The following is a 25,599-nucleotide window of genomic DNA, read 5'->3' as shown; positions in this document are numbered from 1 at the left end:
GTTTCACAGAACCATTATCAGTCGAAGTTTGATGCCAAGTAATATAAGGAAATCTTAGGTTTTATAACTAAAAGCTTGGTCAAGAGGTAGGTTTTAAGGAACATCATAAAGGAGAAGAGAGAGAGGGGTGGCATGGTTTGGGGAAATTCTACAGCTGAAAGCTTGCTTGCCTCTGATGCAGTGAAGAAAATCAAGGATGTGTGAGAGGCTGGAATTGGAGGAGTCCTGAGATCTTGTAGTTTTGTAAGGCTAGAGGAGGTTACAGAGGTAAGGTTTGTATGTGGCACTGGGGAGATTTGAAAACCTAAGCTGATCATTATAAAACTTAGGGCAGAAGTGTTGTACTACCAGCTGGATGTTTAGATGCTGTGCCCATTCAATTTGGGTGCCAGATCATACATCCTAATGCTAACAGTTTGTGCCAAACTGACATCCCAGGGCCAAGAGAGATTAAATAAACAGGAGAATGCAGAGAGGGAGAGAAAACTGTGCTCTATGCTTTTTCACATCTATTTCACTCCTGTCAGACTCGTATCACAATGGAGGCGGCTCACAGATGTTTACCTCTTTCCTCGGCTGCTCCTTTCTCACAATTGCCACAAGCCTTGCCTCTCTCGCCTGTATCCATATCTGATCACTCCCTGTGTGCACTCCATTCTAAACCACACAAACACAGGATATTCCTGCCAGACAGGCCACCTCTGTCAGCCGGGCCCTCCACTAAAATCGAGGGAAGTTATTAAAGCGACAGACTGGGAGTCAGAACAATGAGCGGACTAAGTTTAGCTGTGAAACCTGGTCACTTGCTTATTGGAGCTGGGAAAAAAACATAAAGATATGTGGCCTGTTAAAATGAAAGAGGCCATTGAAAATGGCAGCTGAAATCAGGAGCTCTCACTGAAAGATGACCATTTCCTCAGTGCAGGAAAACAGAAAGCAAATGGCACAGAAATAGGGCCAGACTTCAAGTTGTACACTCCTCACTGAAGTTGCATTGCCTGTACTTTCCTGCATATACATCAGCTCAAAATCTAAACAAGTTAAAATAAAGTTTGAATTCTTGAAACTATTCCACAGATCGAAAACTACAATTCTAAAGCAGAGTCTCAGATTATTTCCATTAGAGCAGAGGAGATTTAGCAAGAGTTTTATTTTAAATTATGAAGGATTTTGGATAGGGAAAGACAATTCTGCTTAGGGATTCACTGATAAGGGATCATCAATTAAAAATGGTCAGAGAGAGAGTGGGAAGTTAGAAGAAATTATTTCATGCAGCTGGTTGCTGGAGCCTGGAATGGTTTGCCATAGGGAATTGTTGAGGTAACCTTCTAAGTGAAAAGAAGATATGCATTCTAAGCAAAGGGAAATATAGGGCCCTAGGAAGAGTATAGCACATATCAGACAGCTCTTGTAGAATTAGCACACATGCAAGGAGCTGAATAGCCTCCTTTAATGCTGCAAAGTGCTTTTCAATATTACATTCCTAATGAAGATACAAACATTGTTATTAGAGAAGTGCTTTGAATTTCAGCAAGGTGCTACTCAGGGAAGTGGTGTTTCTTGCTGAGTTACGATTTAGGATGAGTGAGGGAAAGTTGGGCGGGGGGGGGGTCTTTCGGGTGTGAGGGAAAGTGAGGACTTTCTCTGGTATCCCACTTGAATGCCCAATCTTTCTGATATAAATATGGACTGTGAGTATTAAAAGGCTAGTTGTCAACTGATAGCATAGTTAAGCCCTCACCAATATTCTCCATTAACATGCACTTTCCATCTAGATCCAGTTTCCTTCCACAGTCCAAAGATGTGCAGGTTAAGTGGATTGGCCATGCTAAAATTGTTCCTCTGTGTCCAAAGATATCTTACATTAAGAAACTGAATTGGACTAACCATATAAATACTATGGCTGCAAGAGCCAGTGAGGCTAGGAATCCTGCAGCAAGTAATCCACCTCCTGATATTCCAAAGCCTGTTCACAATTAACAAGGCACAATTCAGGAGTGTAATGGAATACTCCTCACTTGCCTAGATGCGTGCAGCTCCAACAACACTCAAAAAGCTCAACACCAGCCAGGACAAAGCAGCCTGCTTGATTGCGACCCCTTCCACAAACATTTACTCCTTCCACCTCTGATGCACAGTGACAGCAGTGTGTACCATCTAAAAGATGCACTGCAGGAACTCACCAAGACTTCTTGGACAGTGTTTTTCAATCCCATGAATGCTAGCATCTAGAAGGTCAAAAGCGCCAGAGACATGGGAACACCATCATCTGGAAGTTCCTCCCCAAGTCACTCACCATCCTGACTTGGGAATATATTACGGTTTCTTCGCTGTTGCAGGGTCAAAATCCTGGAACTTCCTCCCTAACAACACTGTGGTTGTTCCTACACCACAGGTACTGCAACAGTTCAAGGAGACATCTCACCACCACCTTCTTAAGGGCAAAAAATGCTGGTCTAGCCAGTGACACCCACATCTAGTAAATTAATTTTTAAAAATCAATTGTAATCTAAGGTCAAAAATCTAACATACTTTAAGAAATCTAAGGTTTCAATAAGAAAAGCCTGTTGAATGGTTCATAATCATCTCACTCAGGCCCTATCCCTGATGAGCAAGAACCATAATGCCAAAGGTAATGAGGTATTGTGGCCATACGACAATAAATTTTTATACTGGGTATACTTAGATTTGATGTGGGAATGCCGGCGTTGGACTGGCATAAACACAGTAAAAAGTCTGACAACACCAGGTTTAAACCTGGTGTTGTCAGACTTTTTACTATACTTAGATTTACCAGACTAATACCTGGAATGGTTGGGTTATCTTATGAGGTTGGACAGGCTAGACTTGTATCTGCTAATGTTTAGAAGAATAAGGGGCAACTTGATTGAAATATACAAGATCCTGTGGATGTGGGGTGGATGTGCAGAGGATGTTTCTTGTGTGAGAATCTAGAACTAGGGGTCACTGTTTGAAATAAAGGGTCAACCATTTAAAACAAAGATCAGGCAAAATGTTTTCTCTCCGAGGGTTGTGAGTCTTTGGATCTCTTCCTGAAAAGATGATGGAAGCAGAATCTGAATATTTTTTATGCAAAGGTGGATAGATTCTTGGTAAGCAAAGATGGTGATAGGTTATTGGGAGCAGGTGGGATGCAGATTTAAGGTTACTATCAGATCAGCCGTGATTTCATTAAATGACAAAGTAGGGGCTTGAGGGGCTGAATCTCCTACTTCTGCTCCTTGTTTGAATATCTGTTTCTGATTTAACATTAGCATTTTTTTTTCGTACAGAACCTCTATAATTATAGGAACTACACTAATCCACTCCAGAAAATATTACTGTGCCAATAAAGATTGGAACTTCAGTTATTCAACTAAAGACATTATTTGGTGTCTCAACGTACCTGAGGGTGGAATAGAAGTGGGTTTGGACGCAGGTACTTTTCCTTCAATGAGTTCAGGGGATCCATCATTTTCCTTTTTTCCACCCTGCTGGACCGAGAAGTAAAGAGTTAAATCGGCATCCAGCATTTCCCAAACCAAAGTCCCACCTCTCACACTCCGGACCACTTTGGAACAATGTTGTCTTAAGGAAAAATGCACACTTACGCTGTGTAATGCAGATGGTTCCAGCTGAAAGAGAAAAGCAAAGGTTGGGATGAAATCCTGGCTGTGGACTCTTCGGGTGTAACTTGTAGGGAAGAGGGCTGTCTCCCTCCCCCTTTTTCCTTACACCTTTCACCTGAAGGAGGTCAAGCAACTGAACCTTTTGGCCTATTCCTCAGTCCCATGGGTTGCAAGTGCTCGCAATCACCATGTGAACACAGAGCATGCCACATTTTGGGCAGGGAGTCTACACTTTCTGCATGATTTGTTCTTGCGATGTGGGGAAACCAGAAGGGCCATGTCTGCTGCCCATCCCTATTTGTCATGAGGTCATTAAGACTCAAGCCAATTATGTGAAATGAAGTTATGTGTAGCTGGACAAGGTAATGAATTAGCTGGTTTATTTAACAACTTCTGTGGTCATTAATTTTCTGGTGACAGCTCACATCTGACCAGATTTATTGAATTCAGTTTCACAACCTGCCAAGGTGGGATTCAAACTCATCATCACTAGGATTCAAGTACACTACTGTAGCCACCACACTAACTCACCCACTTCTTCCACAATAACACCAGAAAAGAATACAAAGGAGAGGGTTTCCTCAGAGTATTCTTTAAAGGTCTACAGAAGAAAAGGTACCCTAATCCTCCCTTCTCCATCATTATTCCTTCCGCTGAGGGCACTGGCACCAGCACTGGCAGCATTCTAATACCCAGCCAGAGAGCTGTTCTTTATACTTGTAGCTTGCTGTTGAGAAGAAGGTTGGGCAACTTGGCCATGGAAGACACTGCCAAGTTGACCAAACACTTACTTCCCATGAAGGATTACTGCATAGTGCTCAGGAGTTGGAACTCTTGTTGATTTATTTCCCCTTCCCAGCCCAGGGATGCTGGTGTTAATTTCCATGACCCAACCCTCAGTCCTGCTTGAGATCAATTAACTCAGCACAGACCAGGGGTTGATTTAAAGACTTTTGTGGCTACATAGCTCAGTGGAGGAAAGAATTATTAATTAATTGAAATATTAAACTTGGAGGAGTAGAATTGATGTTCCCCTGTTCAATTATTGGGGGATTTTGCATGTCATCTCACTTGTAACTGCTTCCAGAAATAAAATCAGTTTTTATCATAATTCAGTAACAATGTTTTCCAGCTCAATGATTATATCAATGCAGTTAATGAATCAATCGTTATTGTGCCTCAACTATCGAAACAGGTTTGCTGTACAGGTTGGAAAGGCACAGGATCCAGTTGTGGGGCCTGTGTAAATCCAATTAGCTTCTTCTTTTCTTCAACAAGCTTTGTTTTGCTAAATGATGATGGTCGTACATTTCTGTTGCCTGGAATTATCCAATGTGAATTAATACTGAGGGTCCTCCCGCATTTTTATTCAAACGGCGTATGAGCGCTGGCAGGTTGCTGGTTGTTCAAGGGCAGCAGAAACTGATTCTGCACACACACAGATTGCATAAATGTACACAAAACATGCACACACTGACAAAAGCACAAATACCCACTGATTACCTAATATATACATGTACCAGGAGGTCTAGTGGCACAGTGGGTAGCATCCCTACCTCTGTGCCAGAGGCTCTGGTTCCACGCCAGGATTTGTTAGCCACAGAAGTTGTGCTCATGGCATGGCCAAACAGGTTGATTGTCAACCTGTAAATCCCTCCTATACAGTAATGGCAGGCGATACGAGCAGGAGAGTTCCTGGTCAGACAGAACCACCTCATAGTTGCAGTGGAATAGCTTCCCCCATGTGCAGACTCCTGATGCAGACTTTGTGACAAGCATCCTCCTTAATTCAAGGGACTGCTAGAGAGATATACATACATCCACAACTAATACCAAGCACACATACACTATCACACACAAAAATATATACACTAAACACATGCATATACTAACATACATGCACAAACACACACAGAAACACATTCATGCAAATACACACATATACATTTTAGCAAACCAAATCTCAATCTCGGCTCTTAAAGCTCTGCTAACATCTTCATTCCATTATGTAAGTTTATTTATCACTAGTAGATTTAACTGCAACGAAGTTACTGTGAAAATCCCCTAATTGCCACACTCCAGCACCTGTTCAGATACACTGAGGGAGAATTTACCATGGCCACTGCACCTAACTGCACACCTTTTGTCCTGTGGGAGGAAGCCAGTACACCTGGAGGGAAGCCAGTACACCTGGAGGAAAGCCATGCAGACACGGGAAGAACATGCAGAGACCGCACAGACAGTGACCCAGCCTGGAATCAAACCCCGGGCCCCAGGCTATGTGAGGCAGCAGTGCTAACCACTGTGCCAACATACCTTCTTTGATTGATTACTTTTTTTTAAATCACACTTTGTTAAGAAATTAAAAACATCTCACTGATTTAATGTTTCGACCTCTTGTCCTAATGGTCTAAGCGACCTGGTTTTGAGTTCATCATGTGCCATGTAATATTTTGTTTACTTCAGTTTGTTCCTTTTTAACCTTCTTTCTCCAATTTTTTCTCATTGTTCTTATCCCCTTTTAGACTGATGATGAAGATCAGAAACTGTATAAACAATTGTTCTTTGGTGCAGCTAATTAAGGGCAATAACTCAATGTCCCCAGTTTTGAACAGTCATGATGTTGAGACAAAAACTATGATGTAGCGAAGAAGCAAACAACAAGTGTGTTATTGGTGCATTATTAGGCACCAATCTAACATGAGGGCCACGTTGACCTTAAACTGAGAGAATGAAGTTGGATATTTCATTGCTGTGCTCCAGTATCTAAAATTATTGAATTTGCCTGTAATCAGAAGTTTGTGCTCTTGTATTATTCTCACAGAGGGTGGTGAATTTGTGGAACTCGCTGTCCCATAGTATGGTGGAGTCTGAATTGTTGAGTGGTTTTATGAAAGAGATAGATATACTTCTAATTTAAAAAATGGGATAAAGGGATGAGAGAACAGTGGAGAGAAGGATTTGAGACCAGGGAGAGATCAACTATGACCTGATTGAATGGTGGAGCACGCTCAAAGGGCTGAATTTGCCTACTTCTGTTCCTATGATCCTATTATCTGTGGCATCACTTGCAGTAAGTTGAAGGATGTGGAGGGTTATAAGGACAGGAACATGATGCAACATAATGTACAATGCCACATTCAACAGCTGATCAGTTTAAGGTCACCAGGTCTCAATCAAAGTGCATTTGCTCTGAGGTCGAGTGACTGTTTCTCTTGTGGCTATAAACTGTCATTAAATACTGGATCTGATTTAGAGGTCAATAAAATGCATCATGGAAGTGGCTGGATTTCTGTTTTTGTTTAAAAGACTATTTCTAATCTGTATCAAAGTCTATTGTCTGGAGTGCACTCATTTTCTAAACACCGAATTTTTCCTCTGTGATATTTTCCCTGTCACACTTTGTTGATAATCCCAATTGTGAGGGAAAAAAACTCCACACGCACATGCACACACAGAAACACATAATGGATAGATGGAGGTAACTGCATTTGTAAATACCAAGTATGCAATCTGGAAGTCTGTAAATTTGTTCACATGCAGAATGACAAAGACTTGGTGGACCTTTGGGATTTTGTTGTTATATAAAGAGAAAGATCATTCATTCCCCTCAGAATGTGTCCCCTGCCTTGCACAATGTCTGATCATGGGCCAAATGTGATGCTTCACACAAGCCAGCCAGGGGTGCATCAGCATCTGACATCCAAGCAAGAAATCATGATGTGCACATGCTTTTTGAAGTTTTTCTCCAGTTCTCTCCCTCCCTTCCTGTTTTGAAAGCATGTAAGTGACTTGGGTTCAGTTCCTGCAGGCATTGGAAGGCTCTCCAATATTTTGCCCAAGTAACCGTTACTGACGCCAGAGACACTGCAGTGGTTGAATGCATACTGTTTACCTGTGGAGAATGTTATTACCACGTGATGTTGTCTTCCCTGCCACCCTACTACCCACCGAGCTACAAATGTATGCACATCCTGGCTAGGCTCGTACCTCAGCAGGAGGTTGCTGGAGAGTGATGGAAAGGCATGGGAGTTTTGGAGTGGGTGGGGTAGGGCAGTGGGCAGCAGGGGAACTCTCTAAGCCTGCTTCAGAAGAGGAAGGGAGAAAACTGAAGGCTGCAATGTGCCATTAAAAATCCCCCACAGAATCAGAGAAAAATCTGCACAGACATTTCATGAAATATTCAAGATGACACAATGTTGATGTCTTCAGAAGAAATGGTTAATGTTTACTGTAGGATCTACAAATACCTGTAGATGGGATCCATGAAAAATGGTGACGGCTTTGCATAATGAAAGGGTTGCTGGTGCGACATCTTCGGCAGCTCATCGTTGATCATCATCTTACGGTCGCCAAACACATGGTTCTTCCTGGGCTCACCCGGGCCATTCTGACTGACCCTGCTGCGGCTGCTTATGCTCAGGTCCAATGGCTGCTCCTCCCCAGATAGTGTAGATGCCATGAGCTTGGTTGTTGGGGGGGGCTTTGCTTCTTTCCGTTTGGTGGTGAGGTCGAAGGGTGACTCTGAGCCTGCACTCCCACTTTTCTGGTGCTCCCTGGGTGACTTTGGCTCATTTTTAACTAACATACTGGGATTGAGGTTTCGGTCCGTGAAAGGGTATATGGAATGTGGGATGTTTGGGAGGAGCTGGAATGGAAACATTGAGTGGTATGGAAGTGACCCCATCTTCTTCTCTTGCATTCCCATGAAGCCAGTACCAAAGTACTTCTCTGCAATTGAAGCAATCGCTTTAATGGAATCGTTAGCAGCATTTGTCGGAAGATTCTGCTCATCTGGAGGAGGAAAGAAGGAATGTTGGGACGGAAGATATGTTCGCTCATTAATTTCATTGGTTGAATTTGTGGAGGCTGAAGTGACTTTGTCTGTTGCTTTAGCCATCAGATTGGTCTTTTCCTTCTTTTTATCTCGATCACTCTCCACATCACTGTCCAAATCAGAGCCAGTGCCCGTGGTGGTGTCCAGATCAGTCCCACTTGTTGTGTTAATGTCTTCAAAGTCACTACCTTCTGATAAATCACTGTTTTTTACTTTGCCTTTCTCAGTGTAGCAATTGTCAGATCGGTTGTTTGATTTTTCTTCTAAAGGGCCAACCCTATCATTGAATGTTGACAGCAGGGAAGACGCTTGTGACACAGAAGGAGTTCCCATTGGGCTTTGGACAGTTCTGTCGATATCATGGTTTAAGCAGCCTTTCAATAATGCATTGCTTGGTAATAGAGGGGGCCTGGGATACAAGGAATGTGGGAAAAGGCCGGGGAAACCTGGAGCAATAGATGGAAATGTGGCTGTCGGTGAGAAGGGTAATCCTGTTGGGTGTGGGCGGGAAGGAAAATAATCATTGAATCCCAGGGAAGTATGGTTAAGGGTGGATGAAGGTTTTGATTTGTCCAGCAGGGCACTGGGAGTGAGTGGCAGGCCTTGAGGGAACATAGAACTGGGATTGTAATGGTTCTTGCCTTCGCAGAATCTGCGATGCTTGTTCAATGAGGAAGTTGTGCTGAACATCTGGCCACAGTCTTTGCACTTTATTTGTGTCCGGCAATCGGCATGCATCCGTTTATGTCGACATAGGTTGGAGAACTGGGTGTATGATTTGTGACAGACCTCACCTGTAAGTGAATACAAAGGAGATGTAGCAACAATGCTTTTTACACTATCCGAGTAACATTAGCCATATGAGCATACAGGAGGACTTAGGGAATGCCTCAATTGTGATATTAACTGCCACCTACCCAAACATTAGCCTGGGTAGGTTTTTAGACAGATTACATCCCCAACTAGTTCTGATAATTGCCATTGAACTTCTCAAAGGAAATGCCCACCATAATTGGAGATAAGCTGAAAGGTCACTCATCATTACGGATCACTTCAACTGAGCAAAGAACACCAGTGCTGGACTTAATTTTGTTTTTTAATAGTGCATTTCATTTATATACTCACACAGGAACATGGACATTTGTAAAGTGATTAGAAGAAAATGAAATATCATACCTATTGCACTGTTCTCACTAAAGGGAATAGAAAAGCTATGTCCAGGGCATGGTTAGGTAACACAATAAAATTCAACTGTATCACCCCAAAGGAAAGAACGAAGTAAAAAGTAAGACTTGGCTAACTAAAAAGAATCTCCATCATATTTATAAAGACAGATCCCAGGACAACTCCACAGAGCAAAGATCAAAACTAATAGAATCCTAATATGCTTGATATGTTGCTTTATAGATTTACATTTGCATCACCTTTCAGTTACCAGATGGAAAATGAATTCTATTGAATTTTATTTCTCCTGTGTGCAATGTATAAAGCAATGGGCAATGTGTGTCATGTAAATCTACTCTCTTTTATTGAACTCTATAATAGAGATTGAAGGGAAAGGAGTGTTTTTCATGTGTACCTTGCCTCTCCCTAGTATCAAATGCATAAAATAGTGCACAAAGGAACCCAACAAGCTAAAATAGTGATTAAATGCAATCTTTCTATAACCAGACAAATAAAAATGTAAAGGGAGGAGCAGGGCAGTTTCATATTACCAAATCAATTGTTGGTTTTTGTTTGGTGAGGGCAATTAAAAAATGGCCAGCTTCCATATTAAGGAAACAGAAAAAAGGATATGACTAGGGCTTGAAAATGAAGTAAGCAGGGAGATACGTAGTGATAACACTGGTTACGGATGACAATACACTCCTGCGCTTCAACAGCTATACAAAAAAAGGTTTCTTACCATCACTCTGTGTCCATGCTTGTCCCTGCCTCCTATCTGTCAATATCATACAGATAAATACAATTACAATATAATCAAACCAATTCTAAATCCTCTCATACTAACTTACACTAAGCACTGTCACAGTGAGATACAGCAGGCTATTAGCACTTGCAGCAATAAGGACACAGTACACTGCATGTACTTTGGAATCTACTCCCTCCCCAATCAATTACCCCTGTCATTGCCCATCAGCCAAGAGACTGTACCACTCCAGACTGTGGATTCTTATGAGTTTGTATCAATGGAGACAATAAACTGACAGGATCTTTCTCTGTATTGCTTGCAGTTTAACTTTTCCTCCCCTTCTCTCAGCCCTTTAACCCTCCTTCTCTAAGATAGTGATCTCAATCCTGTGAAACACAACAACTAGAGCGTTGCCAAGCTCATTCAGTAGTTGAGTTTGAGGATAAACTGCAGCCCTTTATCTGGGAATTCAATGTTCCACTGCTAAAGCTACCAAGCCACAATATTTAATAACAGCAACAAGTTTTTATCTAAAGTGAAGGGATGCTTGTGTGAATTTTCATTCCCAGTGTGGAAAGTCACTAAATGAAGAAAAGTAAGATGAAATGAATGGAAAGCCATGCAAGCCAGCATCAACAAGTTGTAAGATGACTCCTTAAATGTATAAAGGGATGGCTATCATAATCTACTTCTTCCATTTTCTTTAGTATAGAATATTCCATAATTCAAATCTAATTTTAACACTATCTGTTCCAATCTCTCCCTGATGACGTGAATATTTCAGTAATATGTCTTTAATGATTTCCTATTGTACAATGGGTATCTGCACCAGGTTCCTCACATGTCTCAACAAGATTGACTAGTTTTATTTGGATTGATCACTAATCCTTTTGTTTTGCATAACCTGGAGTGTCACTTGTCAGAGAAGCAATTAAAAATTTCAGAATAGTTGAAAAAGAAGTTAAATTGAGAGAATGCCTAAATAAAACATGGTCATTGTGCGTCTAATATATTATTTAAAATTTTACATTTGTATGCATTTCTTATCTACTTGATCTTCTATCAGCATTTTCCCCCACTATAAATTTGTAACTCCACTTTTACAATGGATTTTTAGCCGAGTAAACTCTGACACTCAGAGTGCACAAACTAGCTCTCAGCTTCCCACTAATATCTCAGAATGTTTCATTCACCACACTTTTCGAAGTTTATTCATCATAAGTAGTCTTACATTAATATTGCAATAAAGTTATTGTGAAAATCCTCTTGGCGCCATACTCCAGTGCCTGTTCGGGTATGCTGAGGGAGAATTTAGCATGGCCAATGCAACCTAACTTTTGGACTGTGGGAGGAAAGCGGAGCACCTGGAGGAAACACACGCAGACACGGGGAGAACATGCAAACTCCACACAGAGATTGACCCAAGCTGGGAATTGAACCCAGGTCCCTGGCACTGTGAGGCAGCAGTGCTAACCATGGTGCCATTGTGCCGCCTAATAATATTTTCCCTCTGGAACTGAAATTTCTACTATCCTAGTATACAGTCAGCAATCTGTGTTTGTTTAAAATACACACATATAAGTTGCCTGTTTAAAAAATAAATGCTAACTTTACCTGAATAAAGATTTTCAATTTTGTCTACAAGATTTCCTTCAAATAATTTTGGAAAAAAAATGAGCAAATACCACTAGAAGTTAAACAAAAGTATTCTCAGTACTTAGTGCGAACAATACCATTACATCTTGTGAAATTAGGTACACTGCACATGTTGTGAGTGTACAAATCAAATGCAGCTCAGAGACACAGCTCTGTATCAAAGTATCAAATCGAGGTCAGACTTCTGGAAAGTTTGAGGCCTTCAAGTAGAAGTTTTTATGATGGCATTGGAGACACAAAAGACAATTCACTGACTAATTTTAATTGTATACTTGTAAAATGTAATCTTTTGAACTTTTTCATTTTGCTTAAAACTTCTTTTCTGAACAATATTGAGGGGAAGAAGTGAATACGTAAAAACCTTTGAGGAAGCATTTAGACTATCAGTGAGATCAGGGTAATGAGCTTACATTGGAAAAAAAAGGGAAAGAATCAACTCACAAATATGAGAACTGGAAATCAAGTTGTGCAGGGAAGGAGTGCATGCAGATAAGAATTTTAATACCACAGGTATAATTCAATTAGGTACAAAGGACACAACAAAATATATAAATATATAAAACTCAATAAGATACTGAATGGATACTGAGATGGATACCCCAGTGACACTTGGATACCCCAGGAAGGATACCCACTGGACCCACAAATTGATTCTCACAATCGTTCACACAACACTATAGTCAAGAAGCTGACCCCATAATCTACTTCTAGTCAGTGGGGGATGAAAATAGCCTTATGTAGTCGTGAAAATTGGCAACATTCTCCTTGATTTCCTTGTCCATTGATTTCAATTGGAAAAACAGTGAAAAACAGACTGGCAATGCACTACTGTTCATTTTGCATGACTGCAGAAAATGATTTTCATCCCTAATATATCCTTTATTATATGCCGAATACTGAAAAGATCACAAACCTAAACTATATACTTACAGCTTTGCTACATTCTTATTGAATAATGTTCACTGGACAATCCCATAAATTTGTGAGGAGCATGATGAACTTACTAGCTATGCCACCCAATCTATCATGGACAGCAGAGTTAGTAACAGCGAAGTAATAACAAATCCAAAAGTAACTCTCATATTTGAAAGGTACACTTCTAATAAAGGAACTGACACTTTCTGCAACTTAAAAATGTTTCATCTGGCAACTCAGGATGATGTATTCTTTACGACTGGAACTGGTGCAATTTTTGACATGTGCGTACTCACCCCAACATAACTACGAATGGTTCTACTCAAAAACATGCTTAATGGCAGCACCTTATACTACCAGAAGTCTTTCGAAGTGTCAGATCCATTTCTAACATTCGTACATGGCTTAATTAAACACAAGGTAGTGAATCCAACACAGTTGAGTGACCTGTCAGCTTATCAATCATTAGTAAAGTGACTTATCAAAATTTTAGGCCCATTAATCCTCATCCTTCTAATTATTTATCATGAATTGTATCAATGCAATCAAATAAAATAATTCAACTAATAGTATAATAATACCTACAGTATTGGGGAATAGATTTTACAAACAAAACAGGAAAAGAGTTTATTTGCAGGGTGTTTGGAGGTTAATAACGTTCCTGAAATTAAATGACAATTTGTAGGTTGCAGTGTTCTGCAAATCCTTCATGCTGTGTCATCTGTTGAACATGCAGCTTGGTCATCATTTTTTACCAGAAGGGTCAAGCATGCTGAGCTTGGAGGGTGGTGAAGGGACATTTTAGGGTCGAAGCAGATGCCACATCATTCTTTACCCAGTCTATGGTATTCTGACCTGTGGATGCCCAGTGATCCCCAAAATGATAAAATGCCTGATCTCTCCAATGCTGTTGGCACTCACCTGACGAAGGGGCTAACCCGAAAGCTTGTGAGTTTACTATCAAATAAATCGGTTGGACTAAAACCTGGTGTTGTCAGACTTTTTACTGTGGCACTCACTAGGCAGAGTTTAATGTTAACCCTACCAGGATGCAGGATATCTGTCCTCTTGGCTGCAATTGTGTCAGCCAGGCAGACACAGACCAGGATAAAGTTACAGAAAAAACCCAACCCAAATGAAAAAAAATCCCATAAATATACATTCTATCAATTTAACCTTACTCGATTTATAATACTAAAAATGAAATGGAACAGTAATTTTCCATGAAAATGAAATATGCACGAGCATAGGATTTCAAATTGAAGCATCTGAAAGGGGGTTCATTAGGTGATCTGATCTCTGTGCTATCATTATCAAGCTGCCACACTTCTTTGTACTTGTTAATATGTGGTAATATAAAGATAGCTTCTGCAATGACAGCAATATTTCCTTTGAGTAGCTAACATTTTCTTTTAGAAGAAAGAACAGGTTATCTTTGGGAGTTTGCCAATATATGTAAGGAGACCAGAGGTGAGTGTATGGATTTACTGACAGACCCTTGGCCTATTGGCGCCCTGTCAATATTGGTAGGGTGCCAATAATGGAATGCATCAATATTTCAAACTTTCATGTTAAAGACTAGTTTACATAGAAAAATGCTCATTTTCTTAGGTATTTGTACATACATATCACCATGCTACTCAGAATGAAAGGAAATATAGAAAGTCAATAGCAAGGACACATCATTAACAACAGTATTATGATGCAACTGATCTTTGCTATGATGCTGTACTAATGAGTCGACTAAGCAATCTGAAGGAAAAAAGGGTGCAGCCCAAATCGATTTTTAGTAATTAAGGAACAATTAAGGCATTTATAACCCATATCTTCTTTTGGGTTGGGCCAGAGTTCATCTTTTGCTTGATCAGGCAATCTGGTTTCCCAAGTCATCTGGCAGCTACTGGTCTCACAGCAGCCTCTAAAGTGGCAAATGCTCTTCTGGTCACACACCCAGTATCTTGGGTAGGCAGACTTCGCTGGCTATGTTCTATAGTATCAGTTGCCAAGCGGGGAACAGATTATATAATAGACTCCTAGTTGATCCATTTGCTCTAGTGGCAATGAAAAAACATTCCAACTAAATTGAAGTGTAAATCTCAGCCAAGTTTGTAAAATTCGCCTACCCATGGTGGCTTTCAGGCCACGCTACTTCAAAGCAGTGGGAATCTGTGCTCTACCCATATAAGCCCATCAACTATTTGCCATTCACAGGTGAACATGGAATAGGTGTTTTTTTAGCCAGCTACCACCCCAGGTAAAGGTGGAAGTAGTGCATCAGTTGAAAGTGTGACACTGAACATCAGGCCAAGGGCAGAATCAAGGGTCAAAGAAAAGAAAGCATTGCAATTGACTGCTGCATTTCAACTACTGCAGAAGTAATCAACATCTGCCTTTATTCCCTACTTGACTTTTAACTTGGAGGGGAACACGCTATTGCCAATAACATCAGGCTCTGCGTGAATGAAATGCAAAGTGACAGCTTCCACATATTCAGTTCAATTCTGCAGTGCAGCTCTGGATCCCAAAGGTCAGCCTCCCAGGAGGGTGTGACTAATACAAATATCACAGTTTGCAAGCTCTTCATAAAGCATTCAGTCTATCTCTGCATTTCAGCCTATTACTGCAAATTATCAGTTTGAGCACAGAAATTAATCAGCAACTTATCAATGACACGATGAGTAACAAGTTGGCATTGTTGAAAATATGTGGCAAAATTTTATGAAAACCTTTCCACAGAATCTTATCTCTGAGCGCTAATGGGTTTGTGAAGGCAGGCAGGCCAGTTATCAGAAAATGCATTTAATTTCCAATTTGTGACAGTTAATGCAGAAATCTGAGGAGATATGAGTAAGGTCAACTCTCTGTAAATATGGGGATTGGTGTAATGACTGTCTGGCATTAATCAGAGACATTTCTACAGATTAAAGTTCTGTTGGTTCACATTAGGCAGCCATTTTGGTTTCAAATTAGGACTTAACCACCCAAATTTCAAAGAAGGATTTTATCCAATCAACATGGCAGTTTGTGGAAGAATGTTAGTTACAAATTTGAAATGGCTGTGGTAAATAAAGACCTGGTGAGTTCAAAAGTGGGGAATCTGGCCTAACTCTCTGGGCTCAGAGATGAAGGAAGGTCACCAGGTGAAGCTGCCCAACTTCAGTGACACCCCATAAAGGGAGAAATGAGAGGGAGGAGGAATCTGAGGAGGACAGTGGTAGAAAAATATTTTACAGGCAGAATGCAGACCACTGGCTTATTTTGAAACTATCCAAACTGAAAAGTGAGCTCAGCTGCTCAGATAAACTGTTTTGATGATGAAACAAAACTTTTTTGCTAATTAGCTGAACCCAAAATCTGAAAGGATTTAAAGGGACAATAAGGGGGCAACTCAGCGTGCAAGGGGATCTCTGAAACTGCAGCGATAATGAGAAGACCTAGGCCAGGCATGAGTGTTAAAAGAGGAAAAAAAATGACCTTTATAAAGGAGAGAGGTGGCAGTACTGCATTGTGTACTTGGACTTAGTCAATCATAAGACTGGGAAAGTGATTAAACGTCAGAAAGCACAGGACACCTGCAAGTACAAATGAAGATAAGATAGACGCAAGAACTCACAGGTGAAAGGCTTAATGCTGCTGTGTATGTGCTTGTGTTGTTTTAGTCCAGACGAGGTGGCAAAGGTTTTTCCACAGTCGGGGCAAGCATGTGCCCGAGCTCCCACATGCTGAGACCTGATATGTCGCTGGAGATTGCTTGGATCGGTGAAGACCTGATGTAAAGGAAGGAGAAAAAGAAATAAAAATAGAAGTCATTGTAAACTTGTACAAATGTCTATTAAAAGGGACTGCTCTGGTCCCGGGTATCAGAGATCTCTTTTAAACAGGAACAATCATTGTAGCAGTGGAACATTGATATTGGAGGGGAAAAAATTTGCGGACTTGGGGGAATGAGCAGGGACGAACTGGATAGTTCTTTCAATAAGTGGACGCAGGCTAGATGGGATGAATGGCTTCCTTCTGTGTTATACGATGCTTTCTGCACTTACATGTTCTTAATTATTTGTACAATGTTTTGCAAGTACAATGATTTGCAAGAAATAAAATCTAAGTTTGCTTAAACCAGTTATGGCGTAATTTAATGATTTGCAGTAATACATCACAGACTTTGGACCCTTAATCTAGTAGAATAGGTGGCTGTTCTGTACATGCCCATTGCCTGGTAAAATATACTACCTATGCAACTCTGGTAAGTGGGTCTGTACATGTTTGACCAGTAGAAGTCGGGTTGGCAGGAACTTTTACAGAATGACTCATTTTTTTCAAAAAAAGAATGGAACAAAGAGGTTTAAATCTGTACATGCTGGGAATTTCATTACTTAATCTAAATAGGCCAATCAAAGCTGGAATCTCCCTAACTGTGGATGGACTCTTGGTGGGATTAAGGTTGTCCATTATGGGAGCGTCATTGATAATGATTGGCACTTTCCAAGCCTGCTGGGCGTGGCAGGGACTGGGGTGTATTATTGATCCCTTTAATTTTAATTTGATATTTTAAGTTTCCTTTTTGCTTTGTCTTTTGTTTTAGGCAGTTCCCCTCCTTTTAGGGAGCTGCCTCTTTTGAGTTGTCCTTAAGTTAATTTGATTTCATTTATTTGGTTGGGTGCAAAAAAAATGATTGGCACCTCATTTTCTTCATAATCAGGCACTAATTAAATGCTTAATTATCACATCTAATTTCAGTTAGTGAAATTGCATTGCAAGGTTTAAAACACAAAGGGCAACTCCCAGGGTAGCGGAATTCACCCAATTCCTATTGTGTAACAGTCCATAAATTATCCTGTTTATAGAATATGTGTTCAATCTCAGAACAATAAAAATTTACACTTATGCAGAGCATTTAACAAATCATTAGTGAAATGCCCCAAGGTATTTAACAAGAGCATTATCAATAAAACATTTTGCCACTGAGTCACAGAAAGAGGAGTTGAGCAGATGACCAAAGCTCAAAGAGGTTTGTTTTAAGGGACAGTGAGCAGTCAAGAGGCTGGAAGGTTTAGGCTGTACATTTCAGACCTTAGGACCTAGGCAACAGAAAACACAGCCACCTTTGGTGGAGTGATTAAAATTTGAGATGTGTAAGAGGTGGAGTGCAGAGGCTTGTAGTGTTGGACACCCAAGATTGTAAATGTTCAGGCTCAACATTAAACAGTTGCCAGGAATGGAAATAGTGGTCAGGGTATGGAACTTGTGGAAGGGAAGAAACATGGCTTTTACCTTCCTGATATTTAGTTGAAAGAACTGCATGTTATCTAATGTTGCATGCCAGACGCAACTAGAGAAACAAAGTAGAAACAGGTTACATGCACAAGCCAAGAGAAGTTATGGTGGGAAAGAGTTGCCAGTTGTCAGCATATAAATGTGAAACCCAGTGTTGAGTTTTAAGATGATATCACCAAGGGACAGCATGTAAACAAGAAATAGAAGAGGGCCAAGTATAGATTCTTGGAGAACCACAGAGGTAATGGTGTGGGAGTAATGAGAAAATCAACTTCAGGTGATTCTCAGGCAATTTGATGGTTTAAGAATGGAACCAGGCAAGGTTCACATAAGCCAGCGCAGCATTGAGCCTTAAGCAACTACATAGCCACAAATAAACATAATTGAAAAATATTGCAAAAACATTGCCCACAAGGGTCAGAATTCTCTGGTCTTGCATACCCTATCATTGCCAGCGGGAACAGAGCATTTGGCGTTCAGTCAGATCTGCATTTACAGCAGCAGAACCGGAGAATCCCAAATGCAGACAAGGTCGGTGAATTCTAGCCTACATTTGCAACAGTTGCTGTCATAGCATTGAATACATGGTATTTACAATGGGAATGTCAATAGGAAAGGTAGTCAGAAATTGTGACAACGGCTAGTGGAGTATGTAGACAGGAAGTACATGCTCTATGTAATTTCACTATAATGACTAGACAACTAGTTTGTGTGTTTGTATATATTACATCCATTATATATAATATATAAAATTAAAAGTTATGAATTGATCATTCCTATGGCTTTGAAAAATTTCTGCATTTTATAAATATACAATTCTTGCGATTAGCATGTATGTAACCTGGAAAGGTGGGTCAATCGTTAACAATGTGTTTGTATCAATCACAAAGAGAAAATGAAATAAAATTCGGAGGTAAGAATTAGAACATCACAAACTGATGGGTTTAAAAACAGTACAAGGCAATTTCAGTTTATCTTGAATTTGTGTAGGAGTTCTGCTGTTTCTAAACCTCCACAAAACCAGGGCTTACATTGCTGTTGCTGCTTTTGTGTTCCAACAGTGAATTAGACTTCGAAAGTGCTTAATTTTCTGTGAGGTGTCCTGGGAATGTCCTGAGTTTGTGAAAGGCACTATAGAAATGCAAGTTCTGGCTTGTCTTTCTTTGTGTGTAAAGGAAGCAGCATTGCTTTAGGATACTTCACTGAACAGTGCAAGGTTAAATGGCACTTGAACTAACCCCACCTGAGATACAAAGAGTTCCTTTTCCCTCCCTTTTACCCAACAGAAAGATGACACAATCTAACACTCTGCTCACATCACCATCTGATAAGAGTGCACTTCTATTTGAGTCAGTAGAAACTCAAACAGCAGAAAGAAAGTGCTTTGTTTTTTAAAAAATTCCAAGACTGGTTTTTGATCTTTGTTTGCCCTTCTATTCTTTTACCTTGGCAGTACACCATTCCCCACCCCTCAAACCCACCTGACACTCAGAGATTGTTGATTCGCAATCTAAGTTTAATTGTTTGGTAACTATATTTGAATTGTGGTCAGGGCTGCACAGGATAAAATGGGGATTGAAATTAACCCCACTCATTTGCAATTGGTTTCACATAGGCGATACTAAAGTGTTCCAGAGAATGTTGCAGTTTGCAAATCACATCATGGTTTGAACAGTGACCCCAGTCAACTCTGCTACAGGCACAGACTGCAATGCCAGTTAGTTCTGATGCAGACACAGCCTATAATAGCATGTCTATTCAAATTCACTTACCACTAACACAAATACAGATACAGGATGCAATGTCACCATTCATCCCAAAGTAGATACCTGCAATAAATTAACTACTTTTTGGATTCTTTGCAACAGTACAGACTTTGTCCAGTCATATCTCCTTATCCAGTGATGCCAGTTGTGGTGAATTTCACCAAAGATGTTTGCACATTTTTCCAAAATCACTTTAAGTATAAGGTAAAAGTTATGAGTAATGTGGTACAACTGAAGTCTAGTTGATTGAAATGTCTGAGTGGAGAGACTGGTCAGGTTTTGTCCACAGAGTAAATCCCATGAGGGTGCTTTTCAATCCACTTGCTAGAAATTAGAGGGTTACATTTCAAATGATCAGAACCCCAGTTAACCCGTACCTAATTATTAACCTGAACCAACTGCAATAATCAGAATCCCTGTCAACCAGCTTCCACTGTACCATTTTAACTAATCATCTCTATGCAAAAACAAATAACAGTATAAACAATGAGACAATGAAAGGTTTTGCTCTTCTTACCTTCAACCTTACCTTATCACAATTTTCACATTCAAAGCGTTTGCCACTATCATGGGACATTTGATGGCGAATTAGATTGGATTTCCAGTTGAAGGCCTTCGGACATTGGTCACATTTATATTCACGTTCCTCACTGTGAATTATCATGTGTTGCTCCAGGCTGCACCAACCGAGAGAGGAGATATAGAACCATTAACTTATTACTGTGTGTCAACATGTTGGAGGACAGTTTTATATATCCTTAAACAAGAAAAAGTAATTGCAGCATCCTTTGTGGTACCAGAGATCCCAAGTTCAATTTGCTGCATTTTGTTGCTTTCAGCCAGCGTAGTAGTTGGTTTGCTGCAGTTAGTCCCAGCACCCTGGATTCTCCAGAGTGTCAGCTGGAAAGCTTTTGTGTGGGAATCAGTTCAGATAAGCATAGCATTGGGCTCAATATTAATGGCCCTCATGGTTGACTAGCCCACTGACACTTGCTGTTTGGGTTCACACAAGAGGAGCCATGCTGCTTGCAATGAAGGTACCAAAAGTGAGTTGTGATGCCTTGTATAGTTGAGTGTCCCACTGACACTCAATCTTTTGGGGGGTTTACATGAGTTGGGGGAAGAAAAAGTAGTAGGAATAAAACTATGTATGCCAAATTCTCAACACTAGAGGGGAAAAAATCATAACGTGCACAGAACAAAAGAGCAGGTTTTAACGGTTAGGATCAAATATTTACCAAATAAGGAGTGGTTTTACTGACCCAGCACTAAGATAAGCAGTTAACAGACCAGGATTTCCAATCTGGGAGCTATCCATTTGTGACTGAGCTGTAGGCTGCATTTGCGAACAAAAAAATCATTTGCTTCAATAATATATTCTTATTATTAACTACTTTAGCTAAACAGGCTTCCGGGAAATGACTATAAGGACATTGTAGCTTCTACAAACATAACCCACTTACAAATGACTTCCCTCCCATTCCACCGCAACCCACCACCACCCCACCCCCCCCCCCCCCCCCCCCCCCCACCCACCTTCCCCACTACAAGTCCACTTGAAAGGGAATGAGAAACAAAGCTTGATCTCACTAAATTACTGGAAGTTGCAGCAGCAAGAGACTAAACCTTTTCAAATTAATCCCAACAGCACAGTTAAACCACAGGTAACTCATGTTTAGTTGAACACAGCTCAATTAGTGAATGAAGAGCTGTGTTTAAACTAAAACAAGTGATAGGATCTTAGTATATATTACAAATCTGAAAATACCACACTTCACAAAAGCTTTTTTAAATACAAGTATAAGGACAGAAAGAGAGAAATTGGGATTAGTTTTGCTGTCACCAGAATGAGTAATTTAGAATTAACATCTATACTAAAGTAGCATAGAGAGGAATCGGGCACAAGAGCTTTGAATGGATGCACAAGAGCCAGATTGTAGTGGTTAGAACCCTTGAATTGTTTGGGAAGAACAAGAATACTGATAATGGGATTGCCAGGTCCTTCCACATGGGTCAGCTATTAAGTAACCAGCTCATGCATGTCTATGAGGCTGCTGGAGGTAGTGCTTCACAAATGTTGCACCTGTAAACTCACACTAAATTGGGGAATAATGTACAAGCTTACCTTCCTTCACTATGGCCCTTGCTGTTTAAGAAAAATATGCAGCATCTTAGATTAGCGCGTCATGGTTTGCGAGCAGTCTCAGCACACTGTAAGTAACGTCACCAGTAACACTAGCAGCAAAGTGGTTAAATTGTCTTCTTCTCCGGCTGTCTCTGGCCCTAGCCCGTAGTTATGCATACCTGTACTCATTGGGAAATATCCGATCGCAGTCCTTGCACTCATGGAGCTGCTCATCACCCAGCTGACTCTGTTTGAAATCCTCGTTGATGGTGGTGAAGATGGCATTAACGTTGTTGCAGGCATACGCCTGGTGTCGTCGCAGCGCCACTTTTGAGCGGAACAGCTCGTCACAGTCTCCACATCGGTACCTCTGCTCTTCTGTGGGGGACCAGCAGTTGAAGAAAACCCGCACAAGTGTGAGAACGAAAATTAGAAATTAAATAAAGTTAAAGTACTGAGCAGAGAGCTGGTAAAATCACACAGAAACCTTCAGGCCGAATGCTGCGAAGGCCTGTACTGTATAATCATAAATTATTGCAGCCCAAGTTCAAACAAATTAAAGAAAGGGAGCAGCTATTATTGAGTTTACGAGGCAGCATCCTGATCCCTGTGCCAAGTCAAACAATCCACTGGATGCTGTAAATTTTCCAACATAACAACTGGTGTGAAGGGGTCAGGTCTGCCTGGGTTCTGCCCCCACGCCTCTCACTTCAACAGGAATTAACCTAGACCCACTCTCTGCACCACTCTACTCCTGTCCTTGGCCTCAGTGTCTCTGTCCGTGTATCTTCGCTCTCATCAACAGCACTTGGGACAAAAACGAATGCCAGACAAATAATAAATCAGGTCCTAATGGGTTTCAAAAATGTAATAAAGAGCCAAAGAGAGGAGAGTTGTGTGCCCTTTGCATACTAATCCATGGGGCCAACTCCTCAGGAGACAGGTCACTGAGCAGCTCATTCAAGCTTCAGTCACTGGTTGGACATAGGTCAATCTTTTCTCTTCCTGTGCTACACCATAGTCTCCATCCTTGCCAGAATTCATTCTTCTCCTGGTCCAGAAGATGCTGACTGTTGACTCTGTCAGAGGTTTCTTTCACACCCTGGGAGAGCCTCATGTGCAAGCCTTTACAAATGAGTAGGTGACATCACAGCCAAGGTCAAGCTAAAGTTAAGGCCAGCCCTTGACTCAATTGTGGATTCCCATCTACAGTTGTGGACAGGACTCTCAACAGCGTGCAGTCCATCTCCCGTGCCATGACCCTCACCCATTCCCTTTCCTCCCAGAACAAGGATAGAGTGCCCCTTGTCCTCACATTTCACCCCGCCAGCTCTGCATGCAAACCATAATCCTCCACCATTTTCACCAACTCCAGCATGATGCCATCACCAAATACATCTTCCCTTCACTTCTTCTGTCAGCATTCCATAGAGACCGTTCCCTTCAGGGTAACCTAGTCCACTCCTCCACTATACCCAACACCTCTCCTGTCACTTCTGGCATCTTCCCATGCAATCACAGAAGTTGTAACACCTGTCCCTTTACCCCTTCTATGCTTACCATCCAAGGTCCAAAACATTCACTCCAGGTTAAGCAGCATTTCACTTGCACTTCTTTCAATTTGGTGGATTGCATTCACTGCTCCCACTGGGGTCTCCTCTATATCGGAGAGACCAAGCGTAGACTGGGTGATTGCTTTGCTGATCACCTTCAGTCCGTGCGTAATCAGGACCCTGGCCTTCTGGCTGCTTGCCATTTTAACACACGATCCTGCTCCCGTGCCCACATGTCTATCCTCGGCTTACTGCAATGTTCCAGTGAAGCTCAACACAAACTGGAGGAATAGCATTTCATCTTCCAGCTAGGCACTTTAGAGCCTTCTGGTCTCAACATCAAATTCAACAACTTCAGATGATTTGTTCTACCCCACCTTGACCCCTTTGTTTTCATTCTACTTTGTTTATTTTTTTATTGTTCTCTACCTCTTTTTTTTAATTGCTGTTCTTCATTTTTCTTCTACATCACTCTTTCCCCCTATTTTATCCTCCTTCCCTTATCTTTTCTCCCCCTTTGCTTCCTCTTTTCTAAATTTTACCGCTGTCCCATCCATCTCCCCCTCCTCCAACATCTTCATCTTACACAGCTTACCCTCTCATTTTAGCTTCTGTGCTGTTTAGCCATTCACACCCTTTATTCTCTCTGTGGACTGCCATCTGCAATCTTTTCCCCTGGTTTCTGTAGCTATGACTCGTCTTTCATTCTCTCACCCTGTGGTACAAATATCTCCCACTTTCTATGCCGTTTAGCTTTGACAAAAGGTTACTTGTACTTGAAACATCAGCTCTTTCCTCTCCTTACAGATGCTGCCAGACCTGCTGAGATTTTCTAGCATTTTCTCTTTTGGTTCCAGCCCTGACCCAGTATCCAGCAGTATTTACTTTCTGTTTAGATTCCATTGGTTAGCACTTGGGTACAGGGGTCCTTCTTTGATTTTCCTCCTTTCTCTCCCTAGATCAGAGGCATTGAGAGCTAGGACCAATTCTAGCAGGTCACTGAACCTGAAGATTTGCTAACTCAGCACAATCCAGAACCTTCTTGGTTTCTATGACCCCATACGGCACCAGAAGATGCCATTACCCACTGAGACAGCAGGGTTAAACTCCGTTCTAAACAGATTCTGAAACTTGCTGACACTCAGTGAAGAAAATCAGGCACTAAACCACAAATGTTAAGAAACTGGCTAATGTACTTCTTCAAATTACAGCAATCATTTCACCTCAAAATGTATCTCATTAGGGGTAAAATGCTTTGGGACATCTTGAAGTTGTGAAAGGCACTGTATAAATAGAAGTTCCTACCTTCTTCTTTCCCTATCCTGAAGGATATTGATGTCCCATCGCCCAATTAGAATTATGATTAAAATTAAAAGGAGGAAATTGGGAGGAAGTAAAAAAGCACAAAATGACCTGGGGTGGATCTGTTTGCAATGAGTTAACTGACGTTGGGTTTACAATGCAGCGTCCAGCTCATGGAAATCACAGAATCGAAGGAGACCATTTGGCCCATTGAGCCTCACTGACAATAATACCACCTAAGTCCTATTCCAGAATCCCACATCTTTACCCTTCTAATCCCTCGGACACTAAAGGGAATTTAGTATGGCCAATCAACCTAACCCGCACATCTTTAGACTGTGGGGTGAGCACCTTGAGGAAACACACACAGGCACAGGGAGAACATGCAGGCACTCGAGGCCAGAAGTGAACCCAGGTCCCTGGTGCTGTGAGGCAGCGGTGCTAACCACTGTGCCACCGTGCCATCCCGTTGAAAGCACTGCACTCATCACTGACTCGGTTACTGTTGTTGCATCTCAGAGAGTGCTGAAAACAGATGGATGAAAACTTGGAAGGCTGATCATTGACTGTCCCTCTTCTCTGAGGGGAATGGAGGACAGGGAAAGACCTCAGAAGATGCTGAATCACTGT

The 25,599-nt window shown here is 41.2% G+C and overlaps 1 protein-coding gene across 2 annotated transcripts in view; it reads right to left on the bottom strand.

Annotated features, from left to right (window-relative positions):
- prdm16 (PR domain containing 16) overlaps nucleotides 1-25,599 on the bottom strand; it is a 734,637-nt gene that overhangs the window by 57,287 nt on the left and 651,751 nt on the right. Inside the window, exons 5-11 of one of the 2 annotated variants that reach the window (XM_080215484.1) lie at nucleotides 22,294-22,492; nucleotides 20,519-20,666; nucleotides 16,563-16,716; nucleotides 10,373-10,408; nucleotides 7,880-9,260; nucleotides 3,612-3,635; nucleotides 3,407-3,491 (exon numbers count right to left, since the gene is read on the bottom strand). In XM_080215484.1, coding sequence (XP_080071610.1) covers nucleotides 3,407-3,491; nucleotides 3,612-3,635; nucleotides 7,880-9,260; nucleotides 10,373-10,408; nucleotides 16,563-16,716; nucleotides 20,519-20,666; nucleotides 22,294-22,492 — 2,027 coding nt within the window. The remainder of the gene's footprint in view (nucleotides 1-3,406; nucleotides 3,492-3,611; nucleotides 3,636-7,879; nucleotides 9,261-10,372; nucleotides 10,409-16,562; nucleotides 16,717-20,518; nucleotides 20,667-22,293; nucleotides 22,493-25,599) is intronic. The other variant, XM_080215485.1, reaches the window with a different exon arrangement.

The sequence above is a fragment of the Carcharhinus amblyrhynchos genome, chromosome 30, assembly GCF_965287045.1.
Source record: "Carcharhinus amblyrhynchos chromosome 30, sCarAmb.v2.hapA, whole genome shotgun sequence".
Lineage (NCBI taxonomy): Eukaryota > Metazoa > Chordata > Chondrichthyes > Carcharhiniformes > Carcharhinidae > Carcharhinus > Carcharhinus amblyrhynchos.
The sequence above is the reverse complement of the archived record's forward strand: the minus strand, read 5'-3'. Positions and strand labels throughout refer to the sequence as shown.